The sequence below is a fragment of the Anarhichas minor genome, unplaced genomic scaffold, assembly GCF_050575085.1.
Source record: "Anarhichas minor isolate MPS153535 unplaced genomic scaffold, ASM5057508v1 ptg000026l, whole genome shotgun sequence".
Lineage (NCBI taxonomy): Eukaryota > Metazoa > Chordata > Actinopteri > Perciformes > Anarhichadidae > Anarhichas > Anarhichas minor.
This window is the reverse complement of record NW_027466472.1, coordinates 13,008,389-13,021,811: the sequence shown is the minus strand read 5'-3', so window position 1 is coordinate 13,021,811 and position 13,423 is coordinate 13,008,389. Positions and strand designations below refer to the sequence as shown.

At 42.8% G+C, this 13,423-nt stretch overlaps 1 protein-coding gene across 1 annotated transcript in view; it reads left to right on the top strand.

The window, feature by feature from the left end:
• The window catches only part of LOC142959399 (CD166 antigen homolog A-like), a 31,407-nt gene that overhangs the window by 4,539 nt on the left and 13,445 nt on the right, over window positions 1-13,423 (top strand). Inside the window, exons 2-3 of the mRNA XM_076100651.1 lie at window positions 10,197-10,275; window positions 10,810-10,859. Of these exons, the coding sequence (XP_075956766.1) occupies window positions 10,197-10,275; window positions 10,810-10,859 (129 nt within the window). The remainder of the gene's footprint in view (window positions 1-10,196; window positions 10,276-10,809; window positions 10,860-13,423) is intronic.

The window sequence follows — 13,423 nt, the reverse complement described above, 5'->3', positions numbered from 1 at the left end:
TGGACTCCCGCCGACTGTATTGTGATGCTGGCTCTTTTTTTAACAAATGAGTGTATGATAGCGACTTCTTGCTCCCGCTCCTCTCTTTGTCATTAATATGGAACAACACACACCCCTCGGAGAGGGCACAGAGTAACTGCTGCCTCTCCCTGCACTTCACATGTGCAACATGACTGGGTGTGGTGGGGGTGGGGGTTTCTCCTCCATATGAAAAGGCATGGGGCCACACCCATCTCTAGCAGGGCCTGGATCTTTGTTCAAATTCTCCATTAGAGTCATTGCTCTGTTTTAATGAATTCTTTGAGCGCTCTCCATTAACTGTGATGTTAATCCTTCGACCTCAGAGAATATTTAAGGAATACCGTGAAGGGGCCTGTGAAAAGTCAAGAGGGCGGGTGCTTATGTTGCTTTTGTTTTTGTAAATTACATTTAATGAACTTCTTTTTCTCATTAAAATGTGTCTTCTAGATTAGGCGAAGACAAAGACCCTTTTCCCACCACTGACAGCAGAGCGTCAGCAGCAGGGGCTCCTACTGACCCATGAGGGGGGTTCGTAGTGAACCTCTGATATTTATGCCTCTGCTGCCATAAAATCATTATCTCTGCCTATTTATGGGGCTCAAGTGGCAAGACAGGAGATTGCCAGTGCGTCAGGCCTTTCTTCTGACTTTGTCTGAGTATCATGGAAGTCAGGCGGGTTGACACAGCTTTTGTACAAAAGGTGAAACATCCATTTGGAGCCTGGGGCCAACTCGTAAAATGACATGGAGTTTTGTCTTCCATTCCTTTCTGAATCATCCTCTGTTGGGCCAAAAGCTCGTCCGCAACACTGAGAATTCTCTCTATTCATTCAGACGCTGTTTAGCAGTGTTTCATTGACGAAACATTGTGCGGCTCCCCGTTACGCACTGCCTTCAGGACTCAACAGAACAGTCTTGTGTCTCCATTTGACCTCGGTATTCACATTCTCGCCATTTTAAAAGCTGTTTCTTTGTGTTGTGTTGATGTCCACCATTCTTCCCTCATAGACTACTGCGGCAGTCTGCGAGTGCCCGGAGCTATCTTTGATTACATACCGCTTCGGTTGAACTTGCCGGAGACAGGAGTTCTCATTCAGGGGGATTCCCTTTACCGGGGATAGCAAGAGGATATCTCTGATTGGAATTAAAAGCCTGGCATTCTGTTACGGCCTAAGTGTGAAAAAGATAGAAGATTAAATGGTTGGCTCGTCTGCTCTGGGTCATCCGTATATCAATACACCTGGGACTACCCTTGAACCTTTTATGGAGGTCTACAATAGGCTCATGGGATGGGGAGGAAAGCCCACGTCTATTCTCACATGCTGGATGCCGGCCTTGAAATTTTAAATCATCGTGTTTTTCTTACAATGGTAGTTATCTTTAAAAAAAAAGAATTTGCTTTACTCTTTTACTGGATTTCAAGCTGCTCTATTTATTAGATTCCCAATTGATGTGATGCGGATCCCCTGAAAATAGGAATGGTTGTAGATTCACCACTAGATGCTTTCAAATCCTACACACTGGCCCTTTAAGAGATTCACATTATATTTACCTAAAATATTTACCTAACATTAATGTACAGGTCATATAGCCAAAAATAATGGATAGGCCATTTAAATGATCAGCCAAAATTAGCACATTAGCAACCAGATAAAACAATTATATAATACTTTTAGCTAATTATGTCAACAGTTTATCCTTTAGCTAAACAGTTGAAATACTAACCTAAAAGTAATAGACAAACAGCAGTATTGTAATATTCTTTGGATGTTGTTGTAACAACCCACTGATGCTCCAGAGAACATGTTTACTCTATATATGCATTAAAATGTAGATTATTATTGGACCCTGTTTGGGAGCATTGCTCGCTCTAAACTGTACATCAGTCAGTAATCCCCCCCCCCCACACTCCCCTTTGGATGAAAGACCTTTTCACATTCCAGACCTTGAAAACTTAGACTTCCACTCTGGCCCCGGGGCCACGTTCTTGCGTGCAACTTCTTGGAAAAACTACGATGAAGTGAGGAGAAAGGTAATCCTTGTATCCAAACGATCTTGTGAGCAAAAAATCACCAGAAAGAGCAGCAGTTCGTCCTCGGATTCAACATCAGATTTCGTACTAACTAGACAAATTACTTGTGGAGGTGTTGGATGTTTTATGATAAGACACTCTTCTTTGCTCTTAAGTATTCAGCTCTTCTCCTGCCAGACCTTACAAGCAAGGTGAAGAGATGCTTGTCTGTTAATTAGATGCATTACTTCATTTTCTAATGGGGCGTCTTAAGAGGTCAAGTAGCCCTGTGTTCCCGGGGAGAATCTCTATGCATTACACATCCCGCTGGTGCATTTTAGACTCAGGATTTTGCACTGACTTATACTCTCGGCACAGGAAAACAGCGCGCACGACTCTTATATCACCGTGTCTCGACGGCATGGTGGTCGCAAAATAAAAAGCAGGAGCGTTTAATAGTACACTCACAAGCAGGCTCTTGCCATATAAAGTTGCTTTATTACAGTGCCTGTCTTGTCTAGAGTGAGGACATTGTTAAATGAACTTTGCAGGGTTTAATTTCGAGTAATGAAGATGCCATAACCCATTATACTTTCATTCATTTCCCCCCACATGCAAGTAGTGGATACAGGAAGAGATGACGCATCATTTCCTCATGTAATGATAGTGATTTAATTTCGTGCAGGGTCTGGTCACACAGCAAAGACACTGAAAAGAGACTTTTTTTAGTGAGTGTCGGTGCTCTTTTCTGAGGAAATGTGAGGGTTACCTGTCTCGCTGCCACAGCACGCTCATGTATAAACAGAGCCAACACCAACGGACACACCAAACCAAGAGGATATCACAGCCACCGCTTGTCATTTGTTCACCCAGTGATATCTCCCACTGGGGGTTCTAATAATTGTCACCTTTCTTGCTCAGGCTGCCATGTCCTCTGATACCATGCTTGAATGAATATATGTCTTATTGTCCTCGGTAATGTCTTGTGTTCATTGCATTTCCATATCTCAGGTCATTACATCTGCCAATATGCATGTTCTTAATATTAACAACTGAACACGTAAGAGAAGGCGGCGAAGAAGTTTGTTTTTAGATGCGATTGTCTCTCCTCTTGCTCAGTTTGTACATCTTTTTGTTTCCTCCTTCTGCTGAGAAGTTCTAATGAGCTATAAAACAAGACTAGATGCACAGCATGCTAACACGCTCACAGTGATAGTGCCATCACGCTGATGTTTAGCAGGTATGATGTTTATCATCGTCGTGGTTTAACCATTTAGCATGCCAACATTTGCTGATTCGGAAGACACTAAAAACTTGAGTGCAGACGAGTATGACGAGAAAGCCATTATTTTTGCAGTTATTTGGTCATTAACGTCTCGGACAAATTAAAATTGTGACCCGAAGAAGCACTACAGGGAAAGGTAAGGGGTCCCCGAAGAAATTAAAATGCATCCTGAGGAGAGCCCATGAATGTCTGTACTGAAAGTGATGATTCATTAAATATCAAAAGAATTACTTATTCATTTTCTGTGGATCTATTAATCGAACAATTGACTCCACAGCTCTAGTCTGTGCCGAGCTTCAATGCAATCCATCCAACAGTTGTCGAGATATTCAGTCTGGAACAAAGTGGTCGCCCAAACCACCGACATTTTCCATCTGTAGCGCCATGCCGCCCGCGTGGCTAGAAATACATTTGCATGACGTATTTCCAAATACGTGTGTAGTTTCTACCACTATGTCTTTTGTTGTTGTTGTTGTCTAACATCACAGCAAATGTCCTTTTTGCATTTATCAGCGATCCTTTTGTTCTGTTGTAATTTATAGCCCTTTCTGTACTTTCAGAGGAGCCGTTGCCCCCCGAGCTCCTGCATTTTTGTCTGACCCCGCAGTCGAAGCGGCTCGTTGCTCCGGGGAACTTTCTGAACAGCGTGTTGACTCAGTTTGCTTGGAGGGGGGGATAGTCTGTGCAGAGCAGTCCCATGGAGATGTTTTACCCCCCGAGCTCACGAGGCCATATTGTAGATATTTTGTAGACATCTCTCAGAGGTGCTCATTGACAGATTTTGTGTTTGTGTGCTGCTCACTATCAGTTAGATCTGCAGGGCTTCTTGTGCTTTTGTTCTGGCTGGGGCCACAGAGTGGGAGATGTACTACGCCAGGGTGGATGGTTAAAAGCACTTACCCTGATTTATGGCTTCCCCTCATGTCATAGAGGAAGAAGAAAATGCAATAGCCACTACTAATGAAATTATCATGCCTTAAAAGGACCCGCCTACCCAAGACGACAGTGACATATGTGTAATGACATAAACTGAGAGGGGTTATCTCATTTTACAGAAACAAAAGACAGAAACAAAAGCGCAAGATTGACATTTCTATCTGTTATGTGTCTTTAGAGAAAGTAAGATATCACTTAAAGTGACCTTTCTTTGAAAGATAAATTGTCTTTCGGACACAAGTTCATTTATTTCACATAAACAAAGGTTATAGAATACACAAATTCATCGTACAGAAAAACCAGCCTGGCGCCAGTGGAGTTTACACTGGTAAAGCCTTTCAGCCGAATAATGTCGGCGGTTATCCCGCCACATAAATCTGAACGTCCTAAAGTCACAGAAAGACTCAGTGGTGGGACAGCGCACGTTAATCTCCAACCTTTCACAGCGCTGCCATCAAAGCAGACGTTGGTTCATGGGTATTAAATGTGAAACCACACAGATTTGATGTGCAAGCAGGTACATAATCCTTTGTATGTATTATCTGCATTCCACGTATTCCTTCCATCGCTCTCTGCTCTGTTTAGCCAGCAGAGGCTTTAGGACCCCCCCGGAGCGAGAAGCTAAAGCAGGACACAATTTGAAACCGTCATGCCCTCTTAAGACCAACCAGGCTGTTTGGCTTATTTAGAATGGGGAGCATTGCCTGCTCTGTTTCACAGTGAAGGGTTAGAAGGTCAGGCCTGTCATTATGAGTGCACACAACAGCATACATGACTCCTTGCTCAACTAATGCGAAAGTACCAGCCTCGCCGCGGCAATTACCAGTGATGAAAGCTACACAAAGCCATCTGCTGAACAAATGGAAATATCTACCTGTTAATATTTTCTGTTGTTTACAGCGTCACAAGGCATGCATTATTGATACGGCAAAGTAGGTGCTGTGCAGTACATTGAGACAATACTACAACTATTGCACATATTTCCACTAATCATCCATTTTGTGTCGGGGGGGGGGGGGGGGGGGAAATAGTGGTCCGCAGTGACATGCGGTGTCTAACGAAGCACTTTAAGATCGATGAGTCGATGCTTTCTTGTTTACCCGCGTAGGGAAGTGATGGGCTCTAGGCGAGTTCATCCCACTCTTACTCCACCGCTCCGGTCAGGGCCGCTGTGTGGCTCTGGAGCCAGCAATGCTGTGTGGACAAGGCTGCCTTTTACCGTCAACAGGGGGCTTTGTTGTGGCAGCAGGTTTGATTGGTATCCTCAGGCACCTGCAACCGTAATATGTTCATACAGATAGTATAATAGTAAACACAAGTGCTCCCCCGGGCCCAATGTGCCGCATATGTTCAAAGGACTTCCTATTTATGGGGGTGCAGGGGGCAAGGACAGGGCGGGGCCACGCTTCCAGGAAAGGGAGCACTTGTGGTGGAGACAGACATGCAAGTACTTGAACAAAGAGCTTATTACAGTCGGGGTAAATAGTGGGATGTGTACAGCTGCTAGCTGGGGTAATGTTTAAAAATAAAAAACATAATCTAATTCGACGGAATTTTCTACCAGTATGATGATGCTTTTAGTCTGATGGTGCAGTGGATGTTTCAACCTACCCTGCTGTAGTGCTTTGTCTGTTCGCATATATAATATGTGGAGCAGGAGGGTGTGGCATGGGTCTTGGCTGCAACTAACTATCATTATCATTACAGATTCAGCTGTCATTTCTGTCAGAAAATATAGAGGAAATGCCCTTCACATGTTGCCAGAGCCCAAAGTGACGTGTGCAAATCTGGCCAACAGTCCAAATGATATAAAACAGAGAAAGGTAGCAAGAGGGTCTGACATTTCCAAGACCGAACAATTATTCAAACAATTATGATTTGATTATATTTTATTAATCAGTGCAAAATCTTCATTAGTCACCAATGTTGAGCAAGAGGGTTTGTAATGAGCTAGGACTGTAAGTGATCAATTTAATACAAAACGAGCTGTTGATTATCCTTTTTTCTCTTAACTAATTCATCTCTAGGTATGAAAATTTAATTAAATTCCTTAAATTGCTCGGCTTGTCTGACAAAGAGCATACAAAAGAGAGACATCATTCAACTTTAAAAGTTGGATTCAGCGCTATGTTTGCTTGATAAATGACAGAAACATTTTTTTGACTACTTTCTGCTAATGGATTAATTTTGTAATCGGTTAATCGTTACAGTACCAGACTCGCTCCCTCTTTCTCTCTCTTTTGCTGTATGACGTTCGTGCCGAGGACCCTTTAGGCTATAAATATAACCGATTACAAACGATGTCCAATCTATAATCGGACATCCTGGAAGTCAGTCCCGCTCTAGTAGCCCCAGTTGCTTCAGGCAAGCGAGGCTCGCAGGTTTACGGAGTGTATGCATAAAACTGAAACCTCCCGTCTGATGTGATACCTCTTGAAGAGACTTGCCGAAACGACGAGCACTTTGATGTCAAGAAGGTTGTTTTGAATGTGTCAGGAATATTTTAAAGCGGCCTATTAACGCATGTAGCTGCACAGGGTGCAAAAAAACCCGGAAAAGGTTATAAGAACTTGAAGATTCACCTCATGGACTTCGATTTATGAGTATCAGTTCAAACTCGTCAGTGATTCAAAGGGCACTATATTCATTAGTGAGAAGCGTTTCTCACTTTTAGAGTCACACCATCTGCTGCACCTCTGTAACCCTTACATTTATTTTATTAGGCTGTAAACATTTATTTCATTATCAGTGTGACTGCATTTTTTTCAGCCTTAATTGGCTTGATTATACATCCCAGTGATTGCTGGAGGAAACGGCTATGTGATTGTAATTACATCGGCTGTAAATAGAGTTTTCAAACAGCAAGTCCTACCCTCTCTGTGCATTGATCTGTGCCTCATAATCTCAAACTCAGTATTAACATTTGGAAACCATTGAACCATGTGATCATATACCGGCTTTAAGGCCGAACTCCAATGCATGCACCCAAAATGCTGCGAGTGCAGTCGGATACACTAAAATCCCACACTACAGACATGAATCCGAGCTGCAGTTGATGGAATGTGTTATTTTCTTGTAAGGACTCTCGTAAAGTGTGCTCTATCAGTGCTGCTGAAACGTTGTTAAGCACTCAACCAAGTTTCTTTAGGAGCTCAACTTTAGCCCCTAAAGTACCTCCTCGAAGTAAACTTTGATTCAAAGCCTCTGCGATTGCAGGCAGAGTTGTTGCGCGTGGATGCAAGCTCATCATTAGGCACGGGCGAGCAGGACAAATTCAATAACGCTTGTGGGATCCTCCAGCATAATATGGTTTGAAGCCTCTTTGGCATCTGAGAAAGTTATCACATTGAAATCACTCAGCAATAATTAAGAATGAATGAGTGGTTTCTAATCACGCGTCTAAACTGACTGGATTCAAAGTGAATAGGTGCCAGGTTCGATATATACACAAAAGCAGCATTTGATATGAACTCATAAGCAAATTTGATAGGCGTCCTTGCTTTGGTGCTTTTAGGTATGGAAGTGAAAAGAGTATTAAATGTCAGTTGAACTCAGTTTCTTTTCACAGAAGAAAGGCGGAGAATTATGTCTTTGTTTGTATATTAACACAAAGACACAGTATATACTTGATTCTGCTTTGTCCTTGGAGAGGTGGAGTTTTTTTTAACTCTTACCTGAGAAACACGGCCATCATGGCACACAGTCTAGACATGGGAATCCATTAGCTTCCCCCTATAGTCTCAGGTACTGACAGGGAATTTGGAAAATCAATCTTGTTCATTCATAGCCTAGAGCCTATGGTTGGGTTAATGTCCGCTCTTCCTGAAACAGGAAAATGAACTAATTGCCAAAATGTTAGGCACCGCGCTGCATTAGGACGGGTTAATGGATAAGTAGTAAGCGGTGTGGTTGCGCTTTGTTAATGGCCTAATGTTGCCTTTAATGGCACATCGTTAATGGGAGTTGTTGGCGGACGCTTGGAGTCAGGACTGTGAGCTCTCCTGTGATCTGCCCCAAGTCTACCCACAGGCACCTCACAAGCACTTCTCCCCTCCGGTCCCCTGGCCTGCGCCCTTCAAATACATAATTCACGATATAATGGACGTGATGTCTGAGTGCACTTAGCACCCGATCACTCCGGCAGCAGGCTGCTGTCTTAAGAGCAGTCCCCGCACTTGGGCAGCTCGCATGCTTACGCAATTTATGACAGTTTTTAAGAGGGTTTTTACGAAGGCTCGCGTGGTCGAGTGTAAAGAGGAGAACATTTCAAAGACTAATGATCGTGCCACAAGATCAATTTCGAGGAAACCTTATGGCAAGTCATTTAGAGTGATAATCACCCTTCTTGTAATGTGCTTTTATCTTTGCCATCTGTCTCGCTGAGAGAAAAAATGTAACAAAATGACTCTGTGATACTGCCAATAATGTGCAGAGGCAAAGCATTAGATACTTTCTGGCAGATACACTATATAAATATGTGTATAATTGTGTATACATACGTCTTTAAGCCTTGTGGTAACATTTACTTGTGCTCCCATTACTTCCAGTACCAACAGAAACTTTCCCCTCTAGATATTGGCTCTCTTCAGTGCTTTGCTGAAGTTTTGCAGAACAATTTAAGCCAAATCAAAGCCACATTGTCTGCTTTGATTGTGCCGTCTGCATCTTTAGAGTGAGACAGTTATTTAAACGAACTTGAACATCATTTATTAAATACTCTTGACAATGGTTCCCTTTTAAAATCTCACATTAAACTCACTTGCTAATCAAAGGGAAAAATTCCAGAGGTTCTGGAATTTTCTTTTTTCAGATTTTTCCCTGTATTCTGTAAATCTTTATGTTGTGTCTTTTATCCAGCTTCAAGGCTTAAATGCCAGTTGATGTTAGTCAGTCAGAGTAGGCACGGAAAAGTGCAGAAATTGAGATTGCACATATTTTCTGCGTGTTGTTGGAACGTTATGAGAGCAATCTCTCCAGGGAGACGCTAATGGGACAAGGGTTTGGCAATCTACCTGGCAGTCTGAGGTCTATCTTGTGGCTTGGCACCGTATTTTTTCTCATTACCTTACATAGCGAGTCAAACACAGACGTGTCATCATGTCGAGATATTTTTCCACTGAAGCCTAAACGAAACGGAAAACTTTCTAATACATCAACATTTTGATACCAGTCCCTCAGAATCACATCCTTTCTCCATTACTCAAACCAACGCAGACAATAAAGCGGTGAGTCACTCGGACAGCGTCCTTAAAGGACCAGAATGCAATTTGGACACAAGACACCCTGTGTTTTGAGGACTCACTGCTCCCTTTGGGCTTATTATTCCAGCGCTTTTATTGTCTTCACCTACACACGAATAACCCGCAGCTGATGCAAAAGAGTTTCCACCTGTTGTCTGGGGATTGTCAGCAGGTATTCTGGGAATTGTAGGAAATCGAAGAGGTGGAACCAAACAAGATATGATGTATTGTGCACTCAGGTCTCTCGCTTGAATTACCTCCTGCTATGCAATCCGGCAAAAAAAAGAAGAAGGATTTAACAGTGAACAACTCAGCTTATCTGCCTCTGTCATCACATTGTGATTCAAATATCGCTGAATTGGGATTGGTGCACAGAGGTATGTGATATCTCATTTTCCAACTAAGCCTCACCCTCTTCAAACCAGCCAACTAATCATAGAGAAAAACAAAACGCGCGAAATAAGCAAAGCTGGATTAACTTTGGCAGAAAATCTTCTTTTCATGTAAGACGCTATCAGTCGTAGAAAGAAGCTGATTAAAAAATATGTTTTGAGGCTCTTTAGAACCGGCATTGAGAGTCAAGGATTTATGATATGAAAGATGTATCTGTAACAACGTGGCATTTCTTTTAGGGAAGCAGCAATCGAGTACACAAGTCGCTTGAAACACCTGAAGGCAAAAGAGATCTTTTCCTCCTCCTTGAGCCCTTCTCTCCTTCTTCGTCTCAATCCCCGACGAGAGGCGGAAGCAGCAACCTGATCCCTCAGAGGCAGGTCTGCACAGGTACTGAAGGCCCTTCTCCAGACTAGTCTGAAACCAGAGGAAATGAAGCCAGCATGTTTTGTTTTTTTCTAGTTACGAGGCAACAATGGGAACCCGACAGGTGGGACTGCAGGGAATGCATTAGCCCTGTTCCCGCCTGCTGTCGTCTGTAGGTGTCTGTTGACCACACATGATGCGGCAAATGAACATTGTTGTCTTTAGCCTGAGGGGGAGAGAGCTATCTCTCACCCTCAGTCTCTCGAGACGCTTCACACTGGAAACCACATTCTATATCTCGGGAAGGGAGAGTGTAAAGCAGCTTAGGCTATTCATTGCTCAGGTATGTTGAAGTAAAAAAGATGCATGGAGAGCACTGATGAGGGCTTTTTCGGTGAGCATTACTCCTCTGCGCTTTTGCGTACTTATGTTTTGTGAAAACCACCTACATACACATTACAGTTTTTGCCTTATTTTCCTGAGTAACATGCAGCATTAGCATGAGTTTGCAGAGCATGAATACTATTGTTGGTTTGGTCGCGCAGTGCTCTGAAAAAGGAGTGGAGCCATTATGCTTAATATACTCAGACTAATCATATTCGTGTGTTGTACATCATTCTCCATTTGCGGTCCATTCTCCTCAGCAGCACACAGGCTCGCTTTGCCCTGAGGTGACAAACATGGCTCTGCTCAGTGTAAACTGGGAAAGTATGAGAGCTTTTTATTTTATTCTAGTCTGGTTGTCCTGTTTTTGACACAAAAAAAAACAAGTCAATCATAGAGAAGTAGATTTATTGATTAACGATAACTATTTTGACAGTGATTTTCAAGCAAAAACTCCAAACATTCTCTATATTTTCTGCTCATTAACACAATATATTTGGTGTTGGACTGATGATCAGACAAAGCAGGACATTTAAAGACGTCACCGTGGTTTCATTTTGATGGTAATTATCTAGAATAATTTCCCCTTCCAATATTTTTCACTTTTATTAATCACACACTCTTCTACGCCGTAAAACTAATAAATAGGTTGTACTCATAGCAATGTTTCTTACGAAACTTCTAGATAAGAATCTGCAGGACCTTAAAAACACTCAAAACAAAGAATGGTTGAGCTGGACTGCAGATGGAGCCTGTGGGTAACGTTGCACAAAATGAAACCTTTGTCCCAAGTGTTTCCATCCATAAAGGGACCTTCTTTTCTGATTGATTCTCACCCTTCTGAAGGTCAAAGAGGTGCAGGCAGACATCTTTAGGGTGCTGGAAAGCTTTCTGGAACAGATGGTGCAGCAAAAAAAAAACGAGGCTTGTAAAATGGCTTGAAATCTCCACGTCACCGACTCATTTCACACAATGCGGCTCTTGTCGACCCCAAAGTACTTCCACAAACTCGTGCCTGCTGCATTGAGGCCGCTTCATCAACATCATCAACACCAGAGCTGAAACAATTTTCAACAATTATTCAGCAACTATTTTAATAATCATTAAATCATTGCAGTCATTTGTCAAGCAGAAATACCAAATATTCTCTGGTTTGCTGTTTTTTTTTGTCATAGGTGATAATAAACTGAATCCCTTTGGGTTTTGGACTGTTGGTTGCTGAAGGGTGAAGACGTCACCTTTGGCTCTATGAATGTGCGATTTCTGGTATTTCTTAGACAAACCGATTAATTGAGAAAAACAACAGCAGATTTATGAATAAGAACTGCTTGTTGCAGCTCAAATCAGCAGCAATTTGAAGGACGACTGACTAAGATTATAAGACTCGACGAGCTCCTTCGGGTTATTCCTTGGCACGGCTTTGCTTTGAGCTTAATGCTATCCTTAGATGAAAAGCTAAGGGATCATCAAAGGGATTAGGGTTCATCATGTAGGAACCGTGACTGTCTGTGCACTGTCAAGATTCACTCAAAACACCAAAGTTAAACAAACCAATTTACTGACAGACCAACGTTGTCGTCACAAGATGCTGCTACCATGGCTAAACAAGCTTACAGCCTGCACATACAAGCGACAGAGGCCTAATGGTTTTGGGGAAATACTACCACCACCCTTCTTTCACCGCAACATACAGAACAGAACATACAGGACCACTTTGTTGTGCATGCGTCCTCATTACATGCGTCAAAGATAGAGTCACTCAGCTATATGGGCGATAGTGTTTTTTTGCCGAACGGCTCTCGACAGTCGGGTAAAAAATACGAGCTGATGCCCTTAGTTTTACGCCATAAAAACACTGACAGGCAATTACAGTAGTCGGGGAAAAGCTAAATTATAGAGCACACAATGTTGACGTTTGCAATGGGGCCTCCGTGGTTCAGCCTGCAACATGAAGAGAAACTGCAAGGAATGTTGTGTAAGTGTGCTGTCAGTTATCCATCATTGACATGAGTGCACCCCTTCCCTCGAGACAGAGATGGACGGAGGTAGTGAGGATGTTGTTCGATATTTTTTAAGTAAAAACCCTGTTCAGCAAGCTGGTCTGGAACACGTCGGCAGACTGTTCGAATACAGTCGTGTGCTTTTCATGGTGAAATATGAACTAAGGGTGTGAGCTGACTAAACAGCAGCCTATAGAGCTCATATATCAGCCTATTAAATGGCTACAAGGACGCTTCGGGGAACCTGCTGGTAGACGGAGCAATCGTTCCGAAACATTCCGCACCTTTCCATTTGACAGCAGTCCTTCTATTTTTCTTGTCGGCAAATAATGAGAAATTTGGGCTTATTGAATCTCTCAACTCTCCTCTTTTCAGCACTTGTTTAATTATTTAAGGAAAGACAAGGACGAGCAGAAGAATGTCACGGAGGGTTGGCTTTTCTTTGATTTCTCGCTCTTTATGCAAGCGCCGTTCACTATAAGAATCTCGCCTTTCCTCAAGTATTATCGATCTAGTTGAAGTGGTTCTGTCTGCTCCCTCACCGCTGAACCGCTTCTGAAGCGAGACTATTTGCCATCAAGTCTTTGTGGACATGCACCATGGGATCTCCATTCACTGCACAATCCTCATTTTCAGCTCTTAATACGTTTGTGCCTCCGTTTTCTTTTGGATGTTGACTTGCGCACAAACACACCCACACACACAAACGGGAGGGGTAAGGTTGCAAAACAGGGATATAGAGACTAGTGTGGGACGGTAGCTGATTTCCCTGGCGGGTTTATATCTGA